Source organism: Dysidea avara, chromosome 8 (assembly GCF_963678975.1).
Source record: "Dysidea avara chromosome 8, odDysAvar1.4, whole genome shotgun sequence".
NCBI classification, from domain to species: Eukaryota; Metazoa; Porifera; class Demospongiae; order Dictyoceratida; family Dysideidae; genus Dysidea; species Dysidea avara.
Window position 1 is genome coordinate 12,367,144 of NC_089279.1, and position 16,054 is coordinate 12,383,197.

At 36.8% G+C, this 16,054-nt stretch overlaps 1 protein-coding gene across 1 annotated transcript in view; it reads right to left on the reverse strand.

Annotated features, from left to right (window-relative positions):
• Window positions 1–3,891: 3,891 nt before the first annotated feature.
• The window catches only part of LOC136263960 (pyruvate dehydrogenase phosphatase regulatory subunit, mitochondrial-like), an 18,345-nt gene continuing 6,182 nt past the window's right edge, over window positions 3,892–16,054 (reverse strand). Inside the window, exons 5-19 of the mRNA XM_066058630.1 lie at window positions 14,433–14,514; window positions 10,238–10,359; window positions 10,158–10,178; window positions 10,036–10,108; window positions 9,144–9,320; window positions 8,829–8,953; window positions 7,627–7,760; window positions 7,245–7,361; window positions 5,474–5,571; window positions 5,298–5,425; window positions 5,078–5,220; window positions 4,821–5,022; window positions 4,686–4,775; window positions 4,448–4,627; window positions 3,892–4,316 (exon numbers count right to left, since the gene is read on the reverse strand). Of these exons, the coding sequence (XP_065914702.1) occupies window positions 3,957–4,316; window positions 4,448–4,627; window positions 4,686–4,775; window positions 4,821–5,022; window positions 5,078–5,220; window positions 5,298–5,425; window positions 5,474–5,571; window positions 7,245–7,361; window positions 7,627–7,760; window positions 8,829–8,953; window positions 9,144–9,320; window positions 10,036–10,108; window positions 10,158–10,178; window positions 10,238–10,359; window positions 14,433–14,514 (2,052 nt within the window). The 3' untranslated portion in view covers window positions 3,892–3,956. The remainder of the gene's footprint in view (window positions 4,317–4,447; window positions 4,628–4,685; window positions 4,776–4,820; window positions 5,023–5,077; window positions 5,221–5,297; window positions 5,426–5,473; window positions 5,572–7,244; window positions 7,362–7,626; window positions 7,761–8,828; window positions 8,954–9,143; window positions 9,321–10,035; window positions 10,109–10,157; window positions 10,179–10,237; window positions 10,360–14,432; window positions 14,515–16,054) is intronic.

Here is a 16,054-nt window from a genome sequence, read left to right on the forward strand (position 1 = left end):
AGTGGTAACTAAAAATCACCATCAGATTCTCCAGTTATAACTACTGACTTTAAAACTCAGTGTAGTATTTTAGACCCAAAGAATGGGAATTCTACAAATTTTGAATCTAGTCTCACAGTTTTAGTTCTACGCTTCTTAAACTTTGTCATCTGCTATCTAAGTACATTTGTAACAAAACTATGGAAGTGATTTTTTGAAGTACTTGATCAAATGAGCTTTTGAACTCCCTAAATTTTCCATTAAAAAAACCAGTAATCTCCTCTTTTGAAGCCATAGTAGTCATTCCTCAAAAAAATCTATTTCCATACTTTTAAAGATAACGCTATTACAAGCCACTACAAGAATTGTTGGGGAGTTTCCCAATTAGCTGTAGGAGGAGAATCAATTTTAGTGCTAAAATTACAATGTTTTGTAACCGTACATACTTCAGAGGATTTCAGTCAGATGTGCACTAAACAGAAGTTCAGTGTCTCAACTAAAACATGTGTTATTCATCAAGTGGAAAACAGTATCTTTACAACTTCATATAAAACACATATTCATGGAAGCCATAGGACATAGTTGCTTGCCCCCTTAATAAAGGAAGTGGCCAAAGTTAACTGTTATAAGTATATATATACCATAGGGCAAGAAATTTTCGTGGAATACAAATTTTTGTGGATTTTGCATGCATCTATACACGAAAATATATTTTGTAGCTCCTGTACAAATTGTATGGAGATTGATGTCTAAACCACGAAAATTTGTTACATGAAAATTACTGATTTTACCACATTATTTTTAGCAATCCACAAAAATTTATACCATGAAAATTATACCTATGGTATAGCAAGTACAGTTTGGCTGTAGGCTCACCTGTGGGAATATGAATATATGATGCAATGTTAATCATGTGATACCATGACAACCCCAAACTAGGGTATCTGTAACAAGCTGGTAGGTCAAATTAGAGGGTGTGGTTCACCTTTACAGTCCTCCACATACTATTGGTACAGGCTCGACCACAATATTAGTCATTGATCCAGCAAGTACCGTCTGCACAGTATGACACAGACCCCTATGCCATGTATACCTGCAGCAACATGTGATCAGCATGTGCCCAGCACAAAGGATTCTAATAGTCCTTGCACAACAACATTAAAACTAAAATCATGCTCTTGTGGTATAAAACATACTATTCTTACTGTCTCATGCACATGATTTGTGTTTCAAAATAATACATTGTTGTACAAAAACTATTTCAGAGCATTGTAATGGGGGGAGGAAATTGATGAAAAGAAAATATCATAAGTAATCGAATTAAAGTTGGAAAGTAAGAAAAGTGCTAAATTCAAACTAACAATGTAAAATTATAAGATTGTTAGACTACCTAAATGTTCGGTGATAATAGTAAATCTCTGTAAACTGCTGTATACTAACAGCAGTCCGAGATGGAAAAAACCGTACACCCACGATTTATTATTAGAACTGCTGCTGTATTAGCAAAACCCGGTAGTGTCATTTCAAAAATGATGACATGATTTGTCAGCATATAAAGGCGAGGGTCTGGTGATTCTAGCAGGGTGTATAGCATACACGACTTGTGCAGCTACCTCTATACATGCAGAACCAATCAGATCGCAGCATATTCTGTTGTACTGTTGATATGCCATGTATAATTGTTTAGTTTTATAAGTAGCTACGATTTATTTATTCTTTGTCTTGCCAGGGCTCCAGTTATTATTACTTTTAAAAGGTTATAAGTTAGTAACCTTGAGAAATTATCTCAGAGATAAATGTCATAATAATTTGACAATTACATGTGCAATATAATTACAAGGGGTCAGGAGTCTATATAGTCTCAGAGCTAAACCAAAAAAAGTAATAATAACTAGTGCCAAAGTTATGGTGACCCTGGAGGTTGCACTATGACCTCCAGGGCCACCATTTCTCTTAGCTATACCTATGGTTGCATAGTGCGACCTCCAGGGTCGCCGTAACTTTGAGCATTTAGTATAATAGATACCAAGTCAGTTATGATAGTTTGTATAATAACAGTACTATCAATGAACTGGAGCTGTGTCATAATTGAGTAACAATACTGGACCACTACCAGCTTTCTACAATCAAGAATCTGATTTATTAAATTTTGTTATTCAGCTGAACAAAGTCTTCCATCAAGAAATGTCTAGATGATGCTTCGCCTGCTAGTATATTGGCTTCTAGAAAAAATTTTCTGGCAAGGGATGGTAAGGAGTGGAATAGCTGCTAACTAAAGTTCTTAGCTATATTGTATCTTATAATTTTAGTTTTGTATTTTTTCCTTTACTTGCCATGCCCACATTGCATGGTTCTATTCATGGTAACATGTTCCTGAGGACTCACATGCTTACACTTGTTTTGTTGCCAGTACATATATTTTCATCATTCATGATTTTTCTCTTGTCCTTCTTTTGATTGTATTAAATGATTGGTTGACTATGTTAATTCTATCCCACTGAAGCCCTACATTAAAGTAAAAAAGTAGGAGGATATGGCATGGAAGCTAGTTAAATAGTAGGTCAAGCCATATTGTACTAGCCTTAATGTAGTTCTTTATGAATTCAAAGTGTGGGATAGAAAGCATGTCATAACACATTATCATCACCTCAATTTAGCAATTGTCACGTTGTTTATGAAGTCAAGCTATATTCCTTAATATAAAGTGTGGGCCAGTTAAATCCCACACCTGGACTTGTAGGATATAATGTTAACAATATCCTACTATAGTGGTGGGGTTTAACTATAAGGTATGGTAGTTAATTGAATTATTGTAAGTAGCTAGCTACAAGGTTATTAATATTCGTCCCTATAGTAGCATTCACAGAATTATGATGCAGTTTAATGGCTGCCTTCACGGCAATTGTTGATATGCATGCATGGCTGTAACAAAACAGTGTTATAATTATGTTGCACAACAATCATCATTGCTGTTCTATAGGGACCTGCAGTTGTGAGAATACATGCAAGGAGTCCAATTTAATGATCAATTGACTCAGTGGCCCTATGATCACTTGGAACCCTCAGCAAATATTAGGTCATTCCAAGAAAATTCCTTGTTTCCCATTTCATTGACCTCAAAAATACATATGTGGGCGGGCAGTTCATTATCTATTATTCATTCGTATAGATACTTCCACTAATTTTCGAAATTCATAACTACCTTACAGGTAAGAATACAGTATAGAAATGTCTGAACAGTGAAAAGCTACCTAGATGGGCTTTCTGAATGCTACACTAGTTACTGCTGTGCAATCACAGGATAAATAAAATGTTCAGTTGACAGCAATAATGAATGACCATGCGGGAAGAGAATCTGCATGCAGGCAGGAAATGGGAAACAATGAATTTTCTTGGAGTGGCCTTATGATCTACTGTATGGGCATGCATGCAGCTGGGATCTGGATTTTCCAAACAATCTTGATTCCATGCATATGCCAACAGTTAAGTTGTTGAGCCAACATTTAAGATTCCTTGTTTCCTGTCACCTTGAAAAAATGTGGAGAAGGTGGGCAGTTATTATTATTAATTTCATTCAATGATTTTTGTGAGCCTTCAAAATGACAATGTACTACCCACCAGCCAACTTGTTTCAAGCAACATTCAAAGGACGGTTGCTTTTCATACATGTCACACAACAACCATGCATAGATAGCAGACAAGTATCTCAATCTTTAACACATAATAAGTCACACACTTCATGGGTCTACTTGATTTTTTCTGCATTCAGTAAGATTGTGACATGATGGTTTGACTTAGAAATACAAATAAATAGGCTAGGTATGTAATTAAGATAAGGAGCCACAACAGCTGGTAAAAAGTAACAATAAAATGTACAAACAATCCCCTAGTATATACTCCCACACCATTGTTAAATAAATAAGTAATAAATAAATACAAGGCAACTTGTATACAGATGAAATGCATGTACATGTATATTACATATGTACACGTAGTGACTTGGGATCATTAGCAGCTGATAGACTGACATTTGCTGGATACAGTACACCAGCAATGTTGATCTGATAGTTAGCATTTAGTATGTAATCTCTAGTGACTGGGAGAAGTTCTCCATTACTCCCTGGATTTCTGACCAGTCCCATTCCTACAGGTCTACCAATACTATAGCCATATGCAGCTGAAGTGAGGTAGCCAACAATCATGTTATTTCTCACGATGGCCTCATGACCCCACATGAGATTGTCCATGTCAAATTCTTGTAAAGTGAAAATAGCAACACGTTGCTTGATTCCTTCTTTCTTTTGTTGAATTAGGGCTTGTTTTCCTATAAAGCTGTCCTATTAAAAAGAAAGTTATGGAAGTAGCTGTATGTCTTTCATATAGCAGTACAGGAAAGCAAAATACCTGAGGTTACTATAGATTTAAGATTATCAGAATGTCATGGGTAGCTATAGCTAATTCTCACTACCTTTTTCATGTCTATGGTAAAGCCCAGTCCAGCCTCCCATGGGGTAATGGTGGTGTCCACTTCACCACCCCAGTGACGATAAGCTTTCTCAATTCTGAGACTATCAATAGCATAAAAACCACCATTGTGTGGATGGATACCATCAACACTGAATAACTTGTTGTATAGTCCATAGGAGTACTGTAGAAATTAATGAATATGTAGATATGTAAATCACCAATACTACCCACCATCATACCTCATTTGGTACATACAGTTCCCATCCCAGTTCACCAACATATGAAACACGAGATGCTATCACTGATGGTACATATCCAATCTCAATTACCTATAACACATCAACATAAAGTATTGAATACATAACATTAACCACCTGTGATGTTCCAAAGGGAAAATCGTCATTATCAAGAGGATGAGAAGTGACTCGTTCCAGTAACTTTCTGGAGTGAGGCCCCATCACAGCAAGTACTGTATACTGACTGGTCACATCTCTTAGTTGTACTGAGGATGGTAGGTGTTTACTGATCCATGCTGCAACATGAGTGGCTTGAGCAGCTGGACCCACTACAAAGTATCTATACAGAACAATATTATCAATTTTACCAGATCAATTTTAGACCATTATCTCACTTGTTAGATGCAGTTCTGGTGACAGTACAATCAGTCTCGTATCCACCTCTCTTATTCAACATACCGGTGTACACTATCTTACCCACTGGTACATCAACATTGTTAGCACATAACATCTGCATAATCTCCACTACATTGTCACCCTGTGTGTGATAGGTAGACTGTATTACTACTCTTCGAATCTACTGCACTGTATGTTTTACATTACTGCTTTGCTTACTTCTACTTCAAACTTGGCAAATGAGGTCATATCAAACACACACACTTCATTCCTACACTTTGTATGCTCCTCACACACATTATCAAACCAGTTTGGTTTACCAAATGTCCCCACAAATTCTCGAGACTCTGTAGAGCATTACATCGCAACAATGACCTGTACAAGTTACTACTAACCATCTGGTGATCTTGTGAACCAGCTGGGTCGTTCCCATCCCATTTTAGTCTCCCAACTAGCACCAGCTTTGTCAAGTGTTGAGTGTAATGGAGAACACCTATGTGGTATAAAAACCAAACACTGACATAGCACTGCCAAATGCCATGAACATTCTGCATGTTCATGTGGACGTAGTAGTTATGGTTTTATTCAATTGTTTTGTAAGTATGTATGGAAGAATGGCCTTGGCCAAGTATTTGTAGTTTAAGTCTGCACACCCACCTTTGTCCCTTCTTGTGATATAGCAACTGCACAGAAAAAATATCTAAGAAACACAAGTTTGTTACCCTTGGTTAGTATACACAGTATCCTTTTAAATTTTATTTGTGTACTTAGGACAAGCCATAGTGGCGAGGTCACTGTACAGATGCTCAAATCTTGATTTTTACAAGTTGGGATTTTGCTCAGTGAGTCACACATTTCATGACAATTGAATAAAATTTCATATTAGATGCTATATATAAATCTAGGATTTAAAATATGAAATTTACTTGCATGCCTGCCTGCATTCCTGTAGCCCTGTCCATAATAGTAAACAATTTTCAGAGGAGGTTGGTCACGTGTCATCAAACATCTTGTCTGTGATCTGTATATAGTTTTAGAGTTAGACCCTAATCATTTTCAAAAATGGTAGAATTGTATTGAAAGCTGATGGCAGCATATATATAAAATATATATGTCCATTCATATGTACTGCAAGTACACTTCTTCATACAGGCTTATAATTAAGACTTGTGTTTTACCATGGTATTTGCAGTAGTCACAATAATTGACAGTATCAAATACAGATATCATAGTTTGACTAAAATATTGTCATATTGCACAGCACTACCCAACACTTTGTGTGGCTTTTATCACCAAGAAACAAATGTTACATTATGCACATTTCTCGTGAATGCGACAAAGGACTTTATAACAACAATGCTAATTTCAGACACATATTTTATATTTTATTGTGTAATCACACGTAGTAGTACTTCACAGGGCTATGACGTGTGACCAACTTCCTCTGTGGCTGGGAAGTACAATATATCGATGATTTGGCTCGTCCTTTGGTGTCTGCATTAGGGTTCCACCACCAATGGATTTAGTACAAGTGGAGTCCCACCTGTCTGAGTAACATACCGACTGTGCTATTCGAATTTTTTTTTATTGTTTTGCTGCTGTCCAGCCTGCACCATTCTTTGTTCCGGGAGTGGTAGGCAAAGACGATCCATCAAGCCTGGGAAAGAAGATAAAGAGCATCGGTCTGGTAATCGAAAGGCTCCTGGTTTGATGCCTGGCTATGCCCAGTTGCAGACGTTGTTGTTTCATTGAGCAAGAAGTTACTCACATTGTTCTAGTCTACACAACTGCTAATGGGAACCTGGGAACCTGGTGGGGCTTCAGGTGTCCACACTTTACCTGAAGACATGGTACAGTCTCATACGGGTTACTAGTTCTGCCCCAGGAGGATTTTCAAACTCACAGTACCTGAGTAGCGAGTACACAGGTGTCCTAGCTGCTATACTCAGTCACTTAGTGATTCAGTTAAATATTATATTCATAGAAACTTGCTAGCATTCTGAAGACATTTTTGGACTGCCAAGTTGTTATGAAACAAAGTGAGGTTGGTTCTTGGGTGATAGTTTTAGGCAAAAAAGCCCAAACCTCCATGATTCCAACTATACCATACTGTATGATAAGTTTAGTAAATACAATATTAATCATGCACCCTCAGTATACACTTACTTGATATTTCTGCCAAATCTGTATTCCATTTTAGGGTAAACCAATGCATATTTCCTTCCTATGACCTCCACAACACGATCATGCAAAAACCGTTTGCTCATGTCATGAGATCCAACCCTACAAGGAAAATGAATAACAACAGTTAACCATGTGGATAAAGGGGCTGCAGACTTCCAAGTACACAGACACAAATCATTGACTACTTGGTATTATACAGGAATAAATAAGGCAAAGCCTGTAAATGGAGAGCTAAAACTTTGGTCATGTAATGCTGGTAGGGATGACAGCATTGTGGTATAAAAGGATAGAAACTTTAAATGAAGTAAAATTGTGGGTTTGGAAAAGCTACCATATGAGGTAACACTGACACTTTTCTACATACCTAGTAATATCAAATGGATGTAGATCATATGGAGGGTGTCCATTAACTATCCATTCAGACAATACATGACCAACACCTGAAGAATTCATTATTCCAACAGAATTGAGCCCAGCTGCAACGAAGTAGTTTCTCACCTAGTACATAACATTAAATCAATTACTGCAGTATATATTTTCAAACATTATTAATCCAGCCTCTAGCCAGTTGTGGGTGTGTGCCTGATTCCCTGAAATCCATTATGTGTGTACAGTGTATGTCATTTATACCAGTGTGAGCAAAGAGTTACAAACTACAAAAAAAGACTTAACGTCGTGAATCAAGGTTATTATCGACTGTATTAAACACCCAGGAATTTTTATCCTTCGGTTATCTACTTCAAAGTTGAATGAGGTTTTCTAACACACTGTATAGATATTTTAAAAGCAAAAACTTGTTAGCAATGAAGGTCTTTGAAGCATAGACATGAGTAAAATGTTCTTTAAGGAAACATGATAGTGATAGATACAAAACTATAATCAAGTAGTGATGAGTAAACCAAGCTGGATACCTGGTTTATGAAGCAGCATTACATCAACTTACAGGAGTGTAAGCAATAAATTTGTATTTCAGTGTATAGCAACTGTAACTACATATCATACATGAACCATATACAGTAGAGGAAACTATAGAGCAACACATTTCTTATTGGTATACGTATACTCAGTGTTGGGCAAGTTACTTTTTAAAAGTAACTAGTAACATATTACATATTACTTGCAACTGAACTATTTAGTTACAGTTACATACTACCCATAAAATAAAGTAACTTTAATAATATTACATATTATATTACTTTGTGTCCACAGCCTTAAGCTGTCACGTGTGAAACTACCACTTTATTACGTGACATGATTGCGTTGTTGGACAATGTGCAAATCTTGGTTATAAGTAAGAAGCTGGTGAGTAAGCTTCATAGATTACTAACGAGATTAGTAACTTCATTACTTGTAGTAATAATATTACATAATATTAGATTCGTTACATTAACTATATTACTTAGGTAACACGTTACATTTGTAAGTAAAGTAACTTGAGTTATATTACCTGTTTTTATAGCGTATTCCATTATATTACTTAGTTACCACAAAAGTAATAATGTTACATAACGCGTTACATAAGTAACGCGTTACTCCCAACACTGCGTATACTGGTGTAGTATTTACCTCAGGAGCCTCTCCTAATAAGGCTAGAGTATCAGGAGTGAAGGATTCTGGTCCATTGACTATCTGTCTTATTTCAACTGTCTCTAGTGCTGGTATTCTATATAATGCTTCGTCTATTAGTTGTTCTGTAAAACAGTAAGAAATGTAATAACTTATAATAGATACCAGGTATGGGGGTTAACACCTGTACCATCAGGTCATTTAAAGATACCAATAGTTACTGATCAAAAAATACTCTATAGAAAAATCAGCTGTGGAGTTTATTGACACTGATTCTCATTTGCTCATATACCAAGTGTATGTCTGCCCACTTACGTAAATGATCCCAGTCTTCAGATAGCAGTTGGTACTCAAAAGGAGTAGGAATTCCATCAGTGAAGATTGGTTTACTGACTGGTTCAAATATTCCCACTAACATTCCACCACTCCACTCTCGTGCATACAAATGTGCATCTGGATCTCTCATTCCTGGTAACATGCTGTCTACAGCATCTGAACACATATATAATGAAATAATAGTAGAATATCCTAAACACATGTATGACTGTAAAAGGTTTTGCACAATTTAAAAATTAAAGTAACAAATTAATCAACACTATGAAATTTTCTTAAACAAGAGTATCAAAATTAACAGGTAATTAAATGTTTGCTAAGTATCAGTATACAGTGTGTGTAATGTGTACGCATGTGTGTTGATGTTGATGTGTGCGTGCGTGCGTGCGTGCGTGTGTGCGTGCGTGTATGTGCATGTGAGGCAGCATAGCCAAGAGAATCAACCTGGTACATGTAATTGTAATTGAAAGGCTCCTACCGTACAGCCTAACTAATTATTTAGAAGGATAAAATAATATCGCTGATTTCGAGGTTATGGAGGTTAACAGCAAAAATTTTATTTAGACCTCCATACCTGGTTCAATGCCTGGTTATGCCCAGTTATACTAATGTTTTTGCTTCTTTGAGCAGGAAACTTTACTTACATTGTTTCTAGTCTACACAGCTGTTAAAAGGGGAACCTGGTGTCAACAGGCAAAACTTTGGGTGCCCACGCTTTTACTTGTAAGGCATAGTACAGCCTCTTGTGGGTTAGTCCTGCCCCAGGAGAATTTGCCTTTTCAAACTCATAGCACCTAAGTAGCGAGCACACAGGCTGCTACACTGGGTAGGTGTGATAGTTATTGTGCATGTGTGCAAAAGTTTATTAACTAACCTTCAAACGGCTTAGAGACAAGATAATAATGTTCAGTGGAGTGTAGAGGTATTTTAACTTTAGGATTTGATAACTACAATAGATATCACATACAATCGTGTCAGAATAATTAGATTACTAACTTTTCCTAAATCTCTTGCCCACTGTCAGATAAAACATACAGTGATAAAACAGTAACTTTATTAGTGGAATAACTACATACCTGTCCAGCACAGTTAACAAACACTTCACACTTCACATCTCCTTGGTTAGTCCTCACACCACACACTCTATCATTACTGACCAACACTTTATCAACAGTCACCTTCTCTACTATCTTCACTCCTATAGTGATATGGCATTGTCAGTTTATGTACATCTGAGAGCACTTATGTGCTTTGCCATACAGAACATATAATATACACACCGCTTCTGGGTACTACGTACTTGCAATACATATAGTTTGTTGATAATCAGTGTAGTTACGCTGTTTAGGTATAATCCTGTTCACTGTACATACAGTATAAGGATTTTGTGTTTTAAAAGTGTACTTGTGGATGTTGAACAAAGCATTAATGATTAATACTTCATACCTAAGTAATTTATGCTTTAATCCCAATACAATAGACCCACGGTTCTCTGAACCTTGTTTATCTATACCCTCGTTTATCCAAATTACACATGTATGATCTATTAAAGTAGAGCTTTGTATATAAATGTATGGGCTTCAATTACCCAAACAATTCACTTATCTGAACACTTTTATCATTGCCTGAGAACAAAAGGATTCGGATAACCAAGGGTTCACTGCACATTAATTTATGTTACTGTGGATATAATTAATGTGGAAACTGAAATGGTCCTGCACATAGGACAGGTACGTACCATATGTCTCTTCCTCCCAACACACACACACGCACACACACACACACACACACACACACACACACACACACACACACACATATGCACGCATGCACCCACACACACAACACGGGGATATTGTGTGTCGCTGTGTGTGTTTCAAGTTATGTGTAGGGACTCTAGGGAGGGTTAGTGTTTTCAATTACTTATAACTACAAGGGTACATGCAGGGTAGAGTTTTCAAAAGGAGGCCTGGTTAGAGATCTATGACAGTTTTAATTACCAATACTATTAGAATAGTTACTATAGCCTGACTGGCCTATTAGTGCATGCATTATTTCATTACACTCTGTTGTACTAATACAGTACTTCTTGTAGACATGTTAAAATAAACTCACTTCATGGGGATTTTTCAGATTGAACCTTGAAGTCCCTATTTCTTTGTATTCCCAGTACTAAGTGAAGGATTTTCTGAAACCCCCCTAATACCTTTTGTTTTGTATGTGTCATTACCTAAAGTCACTTTTATTGTAGAGTGCATGGCCAGGAGTCAAAATATGTAAGCTTGAGAACTTAACTATTTGTTAATGGTCCAACTGAAGAGTGCCAGTGATTGAGTACATACCTATAGTTAAATTACTTTAAATATAATAACAACTTTATGGTAACACCGATGGTCTGTTGGAAACACACACCAACAGCCAAAAAGTACATTAAAATATTATTTACTATAACTACACTACACATACTTACTTAACTACTTAATTACATACATTTGTTACAAGTGATATAGGAACAGTTCATGTTGTCATCAAAATTTGTTTAAAATGGTTCCATAGATATTGTTTAAGTTTATATTTTATCACAGGAAATGACAAATTAAGGCCAAACACAGGCATAACGTTCCAAAGTGATGGTAATCTGTGAAAGTAGAAGTGGCGAGACACGTTGTTTAAGTGGCAAGGATGAATTAGTTTGTTGCTAGTACAGGGTATAGTGTTGGCAGAACTAAAATTGATAGGATTAGTTATGTTAAACTGGTTGGTTGGAGTCTAGATGGATTTGACTGCAAAATGTATGTCATGGAGTTCGAACAAGTACATCAATGGGAAAAGCTTTAGTTTTGTCAGTCGAGATTTGTAACTGCTAGTATAATCATTGAGTATGAACTTAGTGGCACGACGCTGAATTTGTTCAAGGTTCAGTGTATCTTTCATCATATGCGGGTGCCATAACATGATTTACAATAAAGAAGTTGTGACCTTACCAATGAAACATATATTTTAGTTAATGTAGAGGGTGAATGGTTGGGAATAAATGTACAATGTATTAGCCCTAAGACCTTGTATGCATGGGCAATGATGAATTTACAGTGCTTATCTCAACTGACAATACAAATCTAAGATCTTTATGATAATCTAGATGAGGTATAGGAATATCAAACATGTTGTAGGTAGTGGTGAAGATACGCTTTAATGATAGATGTAGTACAAATTTCCTCAGATTGAAGTCCAAGTCTGAGCCCTTAGACCAAGTAAACAAAGCAGTGATGTCCTCCTGGAGAGAATTGTGTCAAGGAAAGAAGTAATATGAAGAAAGCATTTTGTGTCATCAGCAAATATAAGGGTTTACTTAAATGAATACAATTATGATGGCATATCGCTGATGTAAACCAGGAATAGATACCATTACTAAGAAGTTGTAGGAAGCCATTATTGAAGAAGTTGTAGGACGCCATTACTGAAGAAGTTGTAGGACGCCATTACTGAAGAAGTTGTAGGAAGCCATTACTGAAGAAGTTGTAGGACTCTCTTACTGAAGAAGTTGTAGGATGCCATTACTGAACAAATAATCATACAACTTACAAATCAACCTATCACTATGACGTTGGTCATCAACGTTATAAGACTGTGCACACCAAGTATCAGTCTTTGTCTTGCTACTGTAGCCTCAAAAGATTTATTAAGTGTCATTAAATCTATACCATGAACAGCTGCTGTTTGAAATAAACCTTGCGCCCAATTACGGATGGCTAGTATATATCTTCACATCATAGGACACCCGTTTAATTATCTATAGTTTATTCCTACTAATTGTGGATAAAAAATAAATATAATGTCACGTGATTTAGACAAGTGTGATTTTTAAACATGACATTTTGACTTACAACCTGGTATATCATAATAATCTGCCCATGCAGTTATAACAGCTATACTGTGGAGAAATTCCCTTTCTCTTTCACCTGTAGGACGTGTTGATGTTACTCAAAAAACAAGGTGCCTACCTGGCATGGTTCATGTTTGATTATTGCTTGGTAAATAATACATTTGTGATAAATATGGTGTAGATGGATTACCACAGGGTGACTGATTTCTAAAATTATATTCTGTGGCCAACAACAGTATACTTGGGCGATAACCTGCATAAGTAGTTCATCATAAATTTTGCTGCTTTACAGTAGCTATGTGCATAGTTTACAGCAATTGCATTTTCAGTTGCATAGCTTGATTATTTTTACCTTCTGCAATTGCAAATGTGCATGGTTAAGTATTCATGAGACTTGTGTGTTGTGTGTGTGTGTGTGTGTGTGTGTGCGTTGTGTGTGTGGGTGTGTGTGTGCGTGCGTTGTGTGTGTGTTATGTGTGTGTGTGTTTGTGTGTGTGTGTGTGTGTGTGCGTGCGTGCGTGCGTGTGTGTGTGCGTGCGTGCGTGCGTGCGTGTGTGTGTTAATGATGCACCAATACCAATACCAGTATCAGCCCTATTTTGGCAATATTGGACTTGTATCGGTAAAGCTATAAATCCCCGATACCAACCGATACTGTAAATGATGTTATTTAATTACTTTTCAAGATGGCGGCATCAATAGTGCATCGAACAGCAGTAGTGGATCTAGGATTTTTGAAAGGGGGGTGTATTATCGAGTGAGCAGATGAGCTGTTGTGCATTTTATCTAGTTGGCCTCAGAGATGGAGCTATTTACATCAGAAGAATGGCTTACTCAGCCAGCATCACTTTTAATGAATTCTTTGAAAGAAGCCAGCTACTAGCATTATTAGTACAGTGGAATTTGAACTAAGATTCATTGAAGCCATAAGCTATTGATAGCCTTGTGACTGATGGCCACAAAACCAGCAAACTGTAGTTGATGACATAAGCGACTGTTGTTGGTTTATATAACAGTTCATAATATAAAGTAGAATATTGTTTATTATAAACTCTTGATATAAACTACTATTAGAATTTTTCTTGTGAGTAATGCCTGGGTGGCAAAGTATCGGTTTTGGATCAGTATTAGCCATTTCTGCCTGGTATCGGATCGGTAGTGAAAAAGTGGTATCGGTGCATCACTAGTGTGTGTGTGTGTGTGCACATGCGTACATCCCCAATTAGACATCTATACAGCCACAGGGCAATGAAGAATGTTAAATTCTAGCTGTATAGAGGATAAGTGTTAAGATCTAGTTTAATACTTAGCAACACTCTGGTATTCAATAAAACAGACACACTGTATTGGCTAAATATAATATGCTCTCACTTTAACGCTTCACTTACCCTTTTGAGTTGCTCCTTTTGCAAAAGCCTGACATAAATCACTTGGACCAAGTGTGCCATCACCAGGAATCCATAGGCCTCCCTATATACACAATATATGTAATGGACTGGTGAAGTTGAAAAGCAATAAACTGTGTGCTATTCAAAAGGAAATAAGCTTAACCAATTTACTGGATGATAAAACATCCACACTGAAGTATGGTAGTACTGTATTTTAGGGATCATGCAGAACTGGGCTTTTCCAGCCAAAACTATCACCCTAAAACTAGCCTCAATTCTCCTTCACGACAACTTGGCGGCATTGGTTAGGCATAGCCAAGCCCAAAAATGTCTTCAGACCAACCCCAAACCGATCCAAAAGTTTCTATGGACTTTAAAAATTTTCTATTTAATGGAATTTTATTCTGACTAACTAACTGATGCCTTCAGCCAAGCTTAACTCGACAATGGATATATGATTTCTTCACTATTCGATGTCACTTTGTCCCAAGATGTGCATTTTCGCAAACTGCAGTACGTACAATACACATCTGTCCTCCTTTGTGTTCCAGTTCCTTTCACTGACAACGCAAGGTGTTGATTCACAATATTGCGATGTGGTTTCCCTGTGGCTGTGTTGGTATCTCACCTATATTTTGCGTAGTGACTGAATTGACGTTTCTTGTACGTACTGTTCTTTGTTTGTAACGCTGTGTAACAGACTGAAATAGGTGAAAGTGGAACATAATGGCCCGTTCAACCTCGAGTAGTTGGGGCTCGCAAATCATCCATATTTTTCGTGGTGACTGGATTGACTGTAGTGTTATTCCCTAGTTATTACAGTTCTAGTTCCAGTTCAGGAACCATGACATTTAGAATTATTCTAGATCAACACTTATTTTAACTTAAGTATTACCAAAAGCCATAATGAATTATGGACACTCACTATTAAGTTATATACGCTAGTCTTGCCAGATTTAATTGTTTCATGCATGTAGCTACAGTACCGCTCAAATGCAACGTCACACTTGGTCGAGCAAGTCGATTGCGAGTGATCGAAAATTTGCTAATTAAAGGGGCATGGCACTTGTTTCACTCGCGAGTATTCACCATGCGATATAGGGGATAAATAATCGCGAGCAAAACGAGTACCACACCCTTTAATTAGCGAATTTTCAATTGTCAAGCAAGTGTGACGTTGCATTTGAGCAGTACCGTAATACTGTACTTATCAGCATTATTACACAAGCATCGCTAACACTATATAGGGTGGTACTGAAAGACCTGTAGTTAATTGTCAAACACTGAAACAGACATAACAATGTGATTGAGCCAGCATTGCATTTGGCATTCTCTTCTAATATTATAGCTAATCAGTTGTTTTGAGCAGTGTTATAGCACATGCATGCATACATGGTTGTAGTTTTTGTCAGCAGATAGAGCATAAAATTTAATTGTCAAAAACTGTATGGTTATGACCAATTCCAATTCCAATAGTTTTTTTCCAGTACTTGATAAAATTTCGTTATAGTTGTAGTTCCAGTTTTGAGGAAAGCAAAATTATAGTCCTAGTTCCAGTTTCAGTATTAAGGAAAGCAAAATTATTGGTCTAGTTCTAGAACTGGAACTGGAATAAAAATGGC